General features: G+C 34.2%; 1 protein-coding gene across 1 annotated transcript in view; it reads right to left on the bottom strand.

Annotated features, from left to right (window-relative positions):
• Positions 1-13,006, bottom strand: part of pms1 (PMS1 homolog 1, mismatch repair system component) — a 35,991-nt gene extending 22,985 nt beyond the window's left edge. Inside the window, exons 1-7 of the mRNA XM_073846080.1 lie at positions 12,901-13,006; positions 12,609-12,750; positions 11,148-11,330; positions 10,327-10,429; positions 10,086-10,249; positions 7,668-7,784; positions 994-1,116 (exon numbers count right to left, since the gene is read on the bottom strand). Of these exons, the coding sequence (XP_073702181.1) occupies positions 994-1,116; positions 7,668-7,784; positions 10,086-10,249; positions 10,327-10,429; positions 11,148-11,330; positions 12,609-12,740 (822 nt within the window). The 5' untranslated portion in view covers positions 12,741-12,750; positions 12,901-13,006. The remainder of the gene's footprint in view (positions 1-993; positions 1,117-7,667; positions 7,785-10,085; positions 10,250-10,326; positions 10,430-11,147; positions 11,331-12,608; positions 12,751-12,900) is intronic.
• Between the last annotated feature and the right edge of the window lie 268 nt (positions 13,007-13,274).

Genomic DNA, 13,274 nt, shown 5'->3' with positions numbered 1-13,274 from the left:
AAAAGTTTTGACGAACAAACACCCAAGAGGCAGTTATTGACGAATGAATTTTCATGATTTTTCCAGTTGTTTATAAGCACTTTTGAAAAATAGATTTTAAAAAAATATAAAGATTACAAGGGATTTCCTTTTGCATGTCAGATACATCCCTTGGAATTAAGATATTTCAATAATTATATTTCTTTGTGTACAATAGTCTTTTTAATTTTTTTTGGCATTGAATCCACACACTTAAATTAAATTTCCCTGTAACACTTTACATTACGGTGTCATTTGTTAACATTAGATAATGTATTAAATAACATGAACGAAAAATTAACAATACATTTATTACAGTATTTATATATCTTTGTTAATGTTGATTAATAAAAATACAGTACATTGTTTGATCATGTTAGCTCACAGTGCATTAACTAACATTAACAAACAACTTGTAATTTTAATAATGCATTAGTAAATGCTGAAATTAACATTAACTAAGATTAATAACGCTGTAGACGTATTGTTCATTCTTAGTTCATGTTAACCTTACTGAACCTTATTGTAGAGTGTTGCCAGTTTCCATCAGGAACCCCGTTTAAATTTTTTGCAATTTTTTTTAAATGTCTGTTATGCTCAACTAAATACAGTAAAATTAGTAATCATATGGAATATTATAACAATTTAAAATATTTTTATGTAATTTATTCATATGAATGCACATTTAAATTTTCAGTTGATTTGGTGCTCAAGAAACAATTCATCTTATTTATCAATGTTTAAAACACCTGATGCATCCTTGCTTTATAAACATATTAGTAAATAGTGTACATTTCATGTAGGCCTGAACAGAAGTTCAAATTTCTGTCATCCAGGATGAATGTTCGAGGTTCGGGATATCTCATTTTACTGCTACAAAAGGACATTTTATTTTACAGAAAAAATCATATATTTACATATTTAGTAAATACAAGCAGGTAAATTAGTATTGAGGGTGTATGGCTGTTCCTTTACCTTAAGTATTTCTTTGTGATGCACAGGTCGACTATTCACAAAGATGAATGTTTTATCAGGCGTAGAGGAGCTGGTGGAATTAAAATCTGAGCCCGGTTTGGGAAAGAATCCATCGATGCCAATCTGTGCAAACATAAGACTTCTGTGAATGTCACTTCAAGCCACGAATGTATACCAAGGAGTCATATATCCGCATTTAAGCTAGATTTCCATGTTAAACCTAGTGTAGTTTTTCTTTAAATTTCCTCTCTGCCACAAACCATACTCATTAACTGTCAGGGCACATTGAGGCTTCTATGAACTTTTTCCAAAACAAACAAAATGACACACTGCTGGCCTTTAGCCCGCTTTGCAGTAACCAATTAAGACTTCACTGTGCTATCAGAACCCATTAGTCATCTCCTAACTATGGAGTGGCCAAGTTGCTAAAATGTGCAATGTTTCTGTTGGCTATATGCAGCACCGGCGAAGTGGCGGGATGAGAAACGGCTCCAAATTAATCGGTGATCTAGGGCTAGATTGTGATGCTTGAGCTCACCATTTGGAATTAACAAGCACAGCAGTTGGCTGGCAAGAGGACATTTTAATTGGAGTCTCTGACAAACTTGATAATCAGGGGTATTGTGACTTTCACAATCAACACTTATGTTCTGTATACTTTGCCACATTTGTCAATTACGGTGGCGTAGGTGGCCCAGTCCTTTCTGGTTTGTGCACTGAATGGAGGTTATTATTCTGGACTCTTCCATTGCAGAAGGATCTCGGCCACAGCACAAAAACAGTCAACTGCAAACTCGCTTAATGTCCCACTCATACTCAGAAAACCTGTAACTATTCCAGCACTTTGAGAAAACTGATAGAAAGCACTTTTGATTGCAATGGTATATAACATAAATGCAAAAATATTAGATATCTTAATGATAAAGACATAACAAAACTTATTTCGGAGCAAAAAAAACATGCTCACCTCCAAGTCTCTACAATATTTCTGAAACCCAGTCATATCTGAAAGGAGTAGTTCACTTTCAGAACAAACATTTACAGACTCACCCCTTGTCATCCAAGATGTTCATGTCTGTCTTTCTTCAGTCATAAAGAAATTATGTTTTTTCAGTAAAGCATTTCAGGATTTCTCTCCATATAATGGACTTCTATGGAGCCCCTGAGTTTGAACTTCCAAAATGCAGCTTCAATGGGCTCTAAACCATCACATCCGAGGAAAGAAGGGTCTTATCTAGCAAAACGATGGGTTATTTTCTAAAATTTATATACTTTCAATCTCAAACACTCGTCTTGCCGAGCATTTGAGATCAAAAAATATATAAGTTGTAAATGTTTTTAGAAAATAAACAATCGTTTCGCTAGACAAGACCCTTCTTTCTCGGGCTTTGATCATTTAGAGCCATTTGAAGCTGCATTTAGACAGCATTTTGGAAGTTCAATTAGGAGTCCATTAATTATATGGAGTCCATAGTCCATTATATGGAGGGAAATCCTGAAATGTTTTCCTCAAAAACCACCATTTCTTTACGACTGAATAAAGAAAGACATGAACATCTTGGATGACAAGACCACATTACCAATTTACCCATGATTAACCCATTAATTAACCCATGATTTACTCACCCTCAAGCCATCCTAGGTGTAAATGACTTTACTCTTTCAGATGATTACAATGAGGGTTACACTGAAAAAAAAGTCCTGACTCTTCCAAGCTTTATAATGGCAGTGAATGAAGTGCAATAAAGTGCATAAATCCATCATAAAAGTACTCCACACGGCTCCGGAGGGTTAATAAAGGCCTCCTGAAGTGAACTGAGGTGCGTGCAAGAAAAATATCTACATTTAAAACTTATAAACCATATCTCTAGCTTCCGTAAGGAAGGCGTAGTGTAAGCTCCGGTGAGAATATGCAAATATTACATGTGCATATATTACTCTTCTTGGCTTATATCGAAATATAATATAATTTTTCATTACAAATCCTTGTATTGAAACTTCACTGCTGTTTTCTTTTCCTCTCTCCACTGCTCTTCCACATTCGCCACTTCGAAACCAATCTCCCGTGAACAACGTATGAAAGTTAGCGGAAGCTAGAGATTATGGTTTATAAAGTTTTAAATATGCATATTTTTCTTACACAAACACGTCAAGTTGCTTCAGAAGGCCTTTATTAATTTATTTCCCTCGGAAATCATTCTAATATGCTGATTTGGTGTTTAAAAACATTTCTTCTTATTAAAAGTATTAAAAAACTTAAATGTTATTGTGTAAACGGTGACATTTTTTGCCAAAATTATTTGATTTATTAAAAAGTTCAAATAAAAAGCTTTTATTTGAAATAGAATACATTATTATTAATATATAACATTATTGTAACAAGTCTTTATTTCAAAAGAAAGAATGAGAAAACTAACAAATCATGTTAAAGGAGTAGTTCACTTTCAGAACAAAAATTTACAGATAATGTACTCACCCCCTTGTCATCCAAGATGATCATGACTTTCTTTCTTCAGTCGTAAGGAAATTATGTTTTTCGAGGAAAACATTTCAGGATTTCTCTCCATATAATGGACTTCTATGGTGCCCCCGAGTTTGAACTTCCAAAATGCAGCTTTAAAGGGCTCTAAACGATCACTGCTGAGGAAAGAAGGGTTTTATCTAGCAAAATGATGGGTTATTTTCTAAAAAAAATTACAATTTATATACTTTTTAACCTCAAATGCTCGTCTTGTCTAGCTCTGTGTGTATTCTGTGTAGAGATTAAAAAGTATATAAATTGTAAATGTTTTTAGAAAATAACCGATTCATTTGCTTGATAAGACCCTTCTTCCTCGGCTGGGATCGTTTAGAGCCCATTGAAGCTGCATTTAAACTGCATTTAAGAAGTTCAAACTCGGGGGAACCATAGAAGTCCATTATATGGAGAGAAATCCTGAAATGTTTTCCTCAAAAAACATAATTTCTTTACGACTGAAGAAAGAAAGACATGAACATCTTGAATGACAAGGGGGCGAGTACATTATCTGTAAATTTTTGTTCTGAAAGTGAACTACTCCTTTAAGCAATTAATTTCACCAAACGTTAGAACTTGAAAAGGTGTGTGAATAACTGGTTAACCTTTTTAAAACAATTACTACTGCATGATGTTGCACCCATGCCACTAATTGGGATAGGATATTGAAAGAAAGAAAGAAAGAAAGAAAGAAAGAAAGAAAGAAAGAAAGAAAGAAAGAAAGAAAGAAAGAAAGAAAGAAAGAAAGAAAGAAAGAAAGAAAGAAAGAAAGAAAGAAAGAAAGAAAGAAAGAAAGAAAGAAAGAAATTGCACATTTAAGCTTGATAAAACACAACAACTGGGTGCCTCACAATTTCTGAGATTAAGCAAGATTTTGATTCAAAGTGTGAAATCCATGACATTGTTTGCTATGGAGGTTTATGAAAAATCGAACGCACCACTGCAATCTGCAAATGGCTTCAGATGTCAAGGCAGTGAGGGGTGGGTTGAAGGGTTAGCAATGGTCTTGGCATGGGGCTCGACCTGATGATGAGTGTGCAGCTAATGACTGATTACTCCAACAGATCCTCCTCTCAAGGCCATAAATTAACTCCTGGTAAAACCCACCGATTCCTAGAATGCTAGGATGACTTACAACTAATAAATGGTGAGCAAAGATGCATTCTCATCTGGCACATGGCTTTACAGAACATTGGCAAGACTCAGCGAAAACCATCCTCGAGCGTAGCTGTATACGCAATGTGTTCTGCTATACGTTCAGCAGGAGAGGAGCGAGCTGCCAAGATCAGCTCGAGCCAAACACCGAAGTGTGCCTACAGAGAATTATTCCTACACAAACGCGAAACGCAAGCAGGGACTCTATACAAACCGCAGCGCTGTACTAAATGCGTGTTCTGTAAGAGGACACTTAGCATGAATAAATCACACGTAAATGAGCCAGCAAATTTAGACAATGCTTGCGTTGTGCATTCTTCATCAGCCTCACATATCAAAGTAGGACACCATGTGTGCACCAACAATAGCATCCTCTCCAACAGGGCAGCGATGAGATCAGGCCAAATGCCTGAATTAGAATCACCATGTCATGCATGTACTGTATGACCTATACAGTTCTGCGTAACAGGGAGATAATTATAGAACCACAGGCAGATTCTGCCATAGGAGAGCCTTTAGCTGAAAGAAGGGGAGATAAGAGAGAGTGTTATGCTGACGCAAGTAGAAAAGGTCAAACGGTTCATTTGAAGGTAGGAAAAAATGACCAGAAGGAAGAAACATACGTGGGTCATTCCTGTTATGCCATCTTATGAATGCATTGTAAAATTAATAAGCTTGTGTTGTTGTTTATAAAATACTTTCATAAATATGCCCCAGTCAAAATCAGGAAACTTTATTCATTATACCTGAATATTTACACAACCGTAAATGAACAGAAAGCCTTTCTTTCTTTCTTTATTTTAATTTAGTTTTAGTTTTATTAATTATTGCTTAACCACTTTTCGAAATGTTGATATTACGATATTACAGTTTTATAGCCAATTTTATCCTAAAAAGTAATGGTTTAGAGTGACAAATACCACAAAACAACACACGACACATCAAATCCATTTCTAACACTTACTGATGTTACAAAAGCCTAACAGGATGAAAATAAAAATGAGCAAAAAAAATAAAAATACTTACAAATTGATTATAAATATTAATAAAATAATGTGTTTCATTGTCCTCAGCATATTTAAGCATTACCAAAGTAAATATGTTTTGCTTTAAATTTATTATTAGAAAAGGGAAAAATATAAAAGAAAGTATCAAATATCTGGAATATTTCTTAATAAATCAGCCAATGTTTTATAATAGAGGTGCGCTACATCCAAGATAAAAAAATTACATATTTATAAACTATATTAATAAATGAAAACTGAAAAATATTGGGAAATAGATCTATATCTATTTATACAAACCAGTCATAAGGGTAAATTCTTTGAAATTGAGATTTACACATCATCTGAAAGCTGAATAAATTAGCTTTCCATTGATGTATGTTTGTTAAGATAGAACAATATTTGGTCGAGATACAACTATTTGAAAATCTAGAATCTGAGGGTGCAAAAAACTCTAAATATTGGAGAAAATCACCTTTAAAAGTTGTCCAAATGAAATTTTTAGCAATGCATATTACTAATCAAAAATTAAGTTTTGATATATTTACGGTAGGAAATTTACAAATTATCTTCATGGGACATAATAACCTAATGATTTTTGGCATTAAATCTATAATTTTGACTATTGCTACAAATATACCATTGCTACTTAAGCCTGGTTGTGGTCCAGGGTCACATACATAGAATTACCTAACATTTTCTGGTTAAAAGTGCAAAAAAATGGCAAAAATGGTGACATCCAAACAAATCAAAGCAGTGAATTGTAATTTAATGCTTAAAGAAAACAAACTAATATGATTCTCATACTTTATGACTCCAATACATTAATGAAAGGAATACACTTGAAAATATACTGCATAATAGGAGCGACCCAAAAATGTTCAAGATTAGTCAAGCAGGATTAGTGTTGAGGAGCACTGCAGGCACCTGCAGAAAACACACATGCAGATACTCTACCACTGCAGCACACATTAAATCTTCATATGTGAGTCTGAGAAATGTCACTGAATTGGACTAAATCAAGCTTACAGTTTTTTTTACCAATGCAAAAAAACGATATATCACATATTTGTTTGAACAAATGCTTGCTCGTTGCATTTGTAGCAGTGTATTAAATCTGTGCCAGAGCAGTGGGATTGTGGCCTCTGGCCAACACAGGCAGGTTACGTCCCTCTGAGGCCCTTTCACCACATACATTGCAGTCCCTGAAGGCTCCTTTAATTCACTGCTGCATTTGTCGCAAAATTTACTGCATTCGGTGCATAGGTCCACTGCTGACACTGTAACGTGAACCATCACTGACCGCTGTGAGGTAAACGCAGCACACGTGTCTTGCAAAGACATGTAGCCTTTCAGTATGTGTAAATCTACAGCCTATATGATTAAAATAACAATTTTAGATCAAATTTGCCGTAATAAACTACATCTGTGTTCACTCTGCTACAACACCTGTGTGAGCTTCAGTAGAACTGACTTAAATTTAATTTGTAGATGTCCCTTGGTTTAATATTTTGACATGTGTGTGACGTGTCCAAAAGTGTCCATATACTCTTCAGGGTCACAGTATTTCTATGCATACATACCAAATATTAGCTAGAAATTAGAAGCCTATCCCGTAAATTAAAAGGCTTTATATAAGGTATAACCTGCTGAGTCATTCATGCAAAAAGTCATCGCTGCGGAATGCACAACCAGGAAAAAGAGAAACAGCTCTCCAGGGAGATGAAAGCCGTTCGGAATTAAGTTGTTACGCGAGTCTTTGGGTTTAGCAACCTGACAGAAGTGCAGGGACATTTAAAGTCAGCTCAAGACACATGCAATCTGAATGAACCCCGATTGTTTGAACCTTGAAGCACACTCCTTTATGAAAACATTCTGTGGAAAAAACAGTTTCCTATCGCAAGCCGTCACGCCAGCCCCAGAAATGGTGCATCTGTGGAACCCTACTGCTCACGCTGGAAACGATAAATATGTCCGTGTTTTCTCAGCGCTTCACTGACCTCTGGTTGCTCCTGGTGATGCTGGACAGGGAGCATGTTGGCTACGGAGGCCGCTCCGAGCACAGCCATGAGGGCAGTTCGGTGATCCGACACCCTGGACTTCTGCCAGATCACAGCCTGTAACAACACGGTAAAACGGGTCAAGTTATTTTTCGGTCATCCTAAAATAAGACCACCTGTGGGATTGCATGCTCGCAAACAGCCATTAGCCACCAATCAAGTCTTCACAATAAACAATTATACTTTGGGGAATGTTTGGATATTACAAAATCAACTGCGCAGGGAGCCTTGCCAACTTCTCATGAAGATTTTATACCATCTGGCAGCATCGAGCAAACACGCTACTTGCACAAATGTCATTTCAACGTGAGGAGCACAGTTACGCATATATTTTCACACCCATGCGTTTGCCTGTCGTTGGCACTTCCACATGCAAGTATATATATCCAAGGTGTTGATTTCTGAAAGCATGCGGTCCGCAGCACACATCTCCGCTATGAAATATACAATTTGGTGACTGTAAAGAGATCAGACTAGTAAACAGGTTTTTGAGAAGTCATGAAACCCAATGCAGGCCGAAGTGCAAAGTTTGTGATACGAGATATGCCTGGAAGTGCTGATGGCATGAAATGAGTGTATGGCCCTCCCCCGATGATCTACAACCAGAATGATATGAATTTAATGAAAGGTACGTGAGGTCTCACTGAGCAAGGCCAAATACATACGCTATCATGAGGCCAGGCTGTTACTGCACTTGCGAAAACACTCAGAGAACTTATACCACTTAGCTTGTTACTTTAGGATCATGTGGCAGCGTGAGAGTCGAAGGCTTAGTGGTTCATCCTGCGGTTGCATTGCTAATTTTGGACGAGAAGCAGACAAAATGTCCACTTTCCCGGGTTACGCTCTAATTGATGACAGTGTCTAAATGCTTGAAATGTCCAGGCTGTCATCATAACATGCACTGATTATCAAATGAAGGATTTTTCTGCCTGGGCAATTTCAGGAGTTTTCCTTTGGTTGTGAGTGTAAAATAATTTAAAAAGCATTACTATATTTTATCTATACATCTATTTACTGGAATGGCATGGTTAAATTCTTTTATTATCATATCAGGATTTAAAACAAGATTGAAACTGCACAAGTCAATACAGAAGTGAGAAACCACAGCAATAAACAAGTTACATAAGTTCTAATTAACGTTAGCCGAACACTATTAGCACAACTGATATCATGCAGTGTGATGGTTAAATGTCACTGAATGTGGGTAAAACCCTAGAGAGTAATAACACACTATTTGTTGATGTTTGACGCCACCATGTGGTCAAATTTTCACTACTGTTCAAAAGTTTGGGGTCAGTTAGATTTTGTATTTTAAGAATTTAATGCTTTTATTTAGGAAGGTTTCATTAAATTGATAAAAAGACATTTATAATGTTACAACATATTTCTATTTCAAATAAATGTTGTTGTTTGAACATTCTATTCATTAAAAAAAATCCTGAAAAAGATGTATTTCAGTTTCCACAAAAATATTAAGCAGCATAACTGTACTTAACACTGATAATAAGAATGATGATCAATTAAATTATATTAAATTGAGCATCATATTAACATATTAGAATGATCTCTGAAGGATCATGTGACACTGAAGACAGGGTTAATGGCTAATGAAAACTCAGCTTTGCCATCACAGGAATAAATTACATTTTAAAATATTTAACAACAGAAAGAGTCTAACCCTGGACCACAAAACCATAAGGCATAAGGGTCAGTATATAAATAAGCTTTCCATTGATGTATAGTTTGTTATAATAGGACAATATTTGGCCGAGATACAACTATTTGAAAATCTAGAATCTGAGGGTGCAAAAAATCTAAATATTGAGAAAATCGCCTTTAAAGTTGTCCAAATGAACTTCTTAGCAATGCATATTACTTATTAAAAATTAAGTTTTTATATATTTACGGTAGGAAATTTTCTAAATATCTTCATGGAACTTGATCTTTATTTAATATCCTAATGATTTTTGGCATAAAAGAAAAATCAATCATTTTTACCCATACAATGTATTTTTGGCTATTGCTACAAATATCCCTGCGCTACTTAAGACTGGTTGTGTGGTCCAGGGTCATATAATATTGTTTTACTGTATTTTTTAAAAATTTAAACCCACCCCCAAAACATTTTAACAACTTAATACTTGAAGTGTGTAAAGTTAATTTTACTCGTCATGACATAATCTATTAAAAAAAATCTTAAAAATATGGATATATTTTCAGGTTTAATCCCAGATCCCAGAAGTGTTTTCAGACCTTTTGGCAACACGCATCGATTGACCATTATTAAATTAATAAATTATCTTGTTTAGGACACTGTAGTTGTACAGTCAAAATCACATGACAGACATAACATACCTTGTTGTGGCTCAATGTGATCCTTAACTCAGGCTTAACAACAGCATAGGCCATAAGTAAGTTCTGGACCCTCTTCAGCTCCTCTTTGCATTTTTTAGTGTTGGAATAATACTGCCGTCTGACAGGGAGGTTCTTGAACAGATTTGCTGCACACACAGTAGTGCCTGAAGGAAAAGGTATGTTAGAAGCAGTCCATTTCCATAAATCAAGAGTATTAAAAAATGCATTAACAGACACCTACCCTCGCCAAGATGTGATGGCTTTTGTGAGACAATCTGTCCATTGTGATCGACTGAATACTGAATGCTAAAATCATCATCTGTGGTTTTTGTAGTAATGACCACCTGGTATGTAAAAAAAAAAAGGTCAATTATCCACCTTTGGCATGGCCATTTGTTAATTTTATGGGTCTGGTCTCATTCGCATTCAGCTATTTTTAGCTCGTTTTGCTGATTGATAATGCAAATTGGTGTGTCTTGCCATATTATTTTCATTTTTATCTTAATTATAAGTACAATGATTTGTAGTGCACACAGCTTTGTTGTTATTAAATTGTTATTTTTCTTGTTACTTCCCTATATCGGCTAAAGAATCGGAAGCCTCACCCATAGGCTTCCTTACGCATTGAAAAAAAAAAAGCTGGACAGAGGAAACATTTTTAGATTTGTAATTCAATTATTAAAAAGATTCTCATGGACTTATTAGAGATGCACAATATTTTGGTACCAATGTCAATGAATATTGGATACTGGAAGGTACTGAATATTTAATAGGTAATACTTAAAAGTTAATTTTTAATTAACATTTTTTTCTAAATATTTCAATAATTTCAATCATTTTAATTTACATTTAATTGATTTAATTTAATGCTGTAGATTATAATGCAATCCTGCCTAAATTAACATTTGGCATTTAAAATGACTGATTTTACTGTTAGTATGTTTTATTTTTCAGCCATAATAATCCAACATTTTAAAGCAACAACCGTTATTTATCATTTTCATAATAAAGATTTCAATCAACTCAAGCTATAAAATCAAACATAAACTAGCGAGATGAAACCTCTGATATGGCACATATGGATGCCAGAGCTTCTCCTCTGAAGCCGTAAGTCTCTAGGCGCTCCAGGTCTTCGTGGCAGGAGATTTTAGATGTGTAGTGTTTTACAGCCATCACAGGAACATCAGTAACTTTGATTCCTGAACCATTGTCTCTGACTTCAATGCGATCCAATCCATAATTCTCCTGATCACAAGGGAACATGAACAAAGATTCAGCACAGCTATTATGAGTGGCTTCGACAATATTTGGACAAATAAGCCACATTTACAAATGTTTGAAAGTCATTGCACTAGAAAGAAAATATTAAATAAAGCTGCATCTGCGAACTATTAATGCTAGGGCTTATTTAAGAAATAGCCTATATATATACAGTACCAGTCAAAAGTTTTTGAACAGTAAGATTTTTAATGTATGTTAATGTCTGTTCTGCTCACCAAGCCTGTATTTGTTTGATCCAAAGTACAGCAAAAACAGTAAAATGTTGAAATATTTTTACTATTTAAAATAACTGCTTTCTATTTTAATATATTTTAAAATGTAATTTATTCCTGTGATTTCAAAACTGAATTTTTAGCATTATTACTCCAGTCTTCAGCGTCACATGATCCTTCAGAAATCATTCTAATATGCTGATTTGCTGCTCAAAAACATTTATCATTATTATTATGTTGAAAACAGCTGAGTATAATTTTCAGATTTCTTTGATGAACAGAAAGTTCAGAAGAACAGCATTTATATGAAATAGAAATTTTTGTAACATTATAAATGTCTTTATCATCACTTTTGATCAACGTAAAGCATCCTTGCTAAATAAAAGTATTCATTTCTATAATTTCTTTGCCAAAAAAAAATACAAAATTATACAGACTCTAAGCTTGTGAATGGTATAGTGTATAATATCACATAAGCTTTTTATTTCAGATAAATGCTAATCTTTGGATCTTTCTATTTAATAAAGAATCCTAAAAATGTACTCAACTATTTTAAATATTCATAATAATAAAATAATGATTTCTGACGGATCATGTGATTGGAGTAATGATGCTAAAATTCTGCTTTGAAATCACAGGAATAATTTACATTGTAAAATATATTCCAATAGAAAACAGTTATTTTAAAGAGTAAAAATATTTCACAATATTACTGCTTTTACAGTATTTCTAAATAAGTATGGATCTAAATACAGCACAAGAGACTTCTTTAAAAAAAAACTTTAAAAATCTTACTGTTCAAAAACTTTTTACTGGTAGTGTATATATACTGTATAGTGGATATATTAAGAAGTCACATCATATTAGGTTCACAAAGGCATCATTCTTCATTTTGTTTTCAAAACGTTGATATTTTTAAAGGAAATGCCTACAGTTTAATATTTTGTTGTCAAACTCAATTACATTAATACATTTATCTATATAATTTCTAATACTGATTAGTATGTTTGTTGATACAACGTGCATTTACCAGCTTGACTTCAAGGCTTGAGGAACCAGCATCAAGTGAATTTTCAACTAGCTCTTTCACAACATTCAGGACTGATGTTATAACTTGAGAGCTGCACAGCAGACGCACCGTCTCAGCTGGAAGCGCCTTCATAGTGTGCTCCCTAGGAAGAAAAGTTTTAAAACCGAGACAACACTGGTCATTTCTGCAGATTACTGACAACAACTTGAACTCTAACAGGACATGTATATGTTCAAACGTTATGATAAGTTAAACAATTATATTTTAAATGGCCAAATACCTTCCTACTTACTTTATGTAAAATGATAATAATCCGTTAAAAGATATCGAACAAATTCATAACACAAGTGTACTTCACATGTTGTCAAGACTCGCTCCAGCATCGGATATGACTTAACTGGCGCCTAAATTACGTCATTGTTATTCTCTTCTTTGATTGGATGTTTTTTACGTGTCATATGTTTATATATTTATATTGCTTAGAAATTAATAAATTAACACTTTAATGCTTACGAATATTTTTTTAAAAGTATACAAATCTCTAAAATTATTCTATATAACGATGTTAGCATCTTTTCATGTTATTAGTTTTCTATATTTAGAAATAGTCGAATAAAACTCCACACATTATTAAAAACTGGCCAACTAACAGTAACCCAGTTCTTA

This window comes from Garra rufa, chromosome 8 (assembly GCF_049309525.1).
Source record: "Garra rufa chromosome 8, GarRuf1.0, whole genome shotgun sequence".
Taxonomy (NCBI): domain Eukaryota; kingdom Metazoa; phylum Chordata; class Actinopteri; order Cypriniformes; family Cyprinidae; genus Garra; species Garra rufa.
This window is presented reverse-complemented; position numbering and strand designations above follow the sequence as displayed.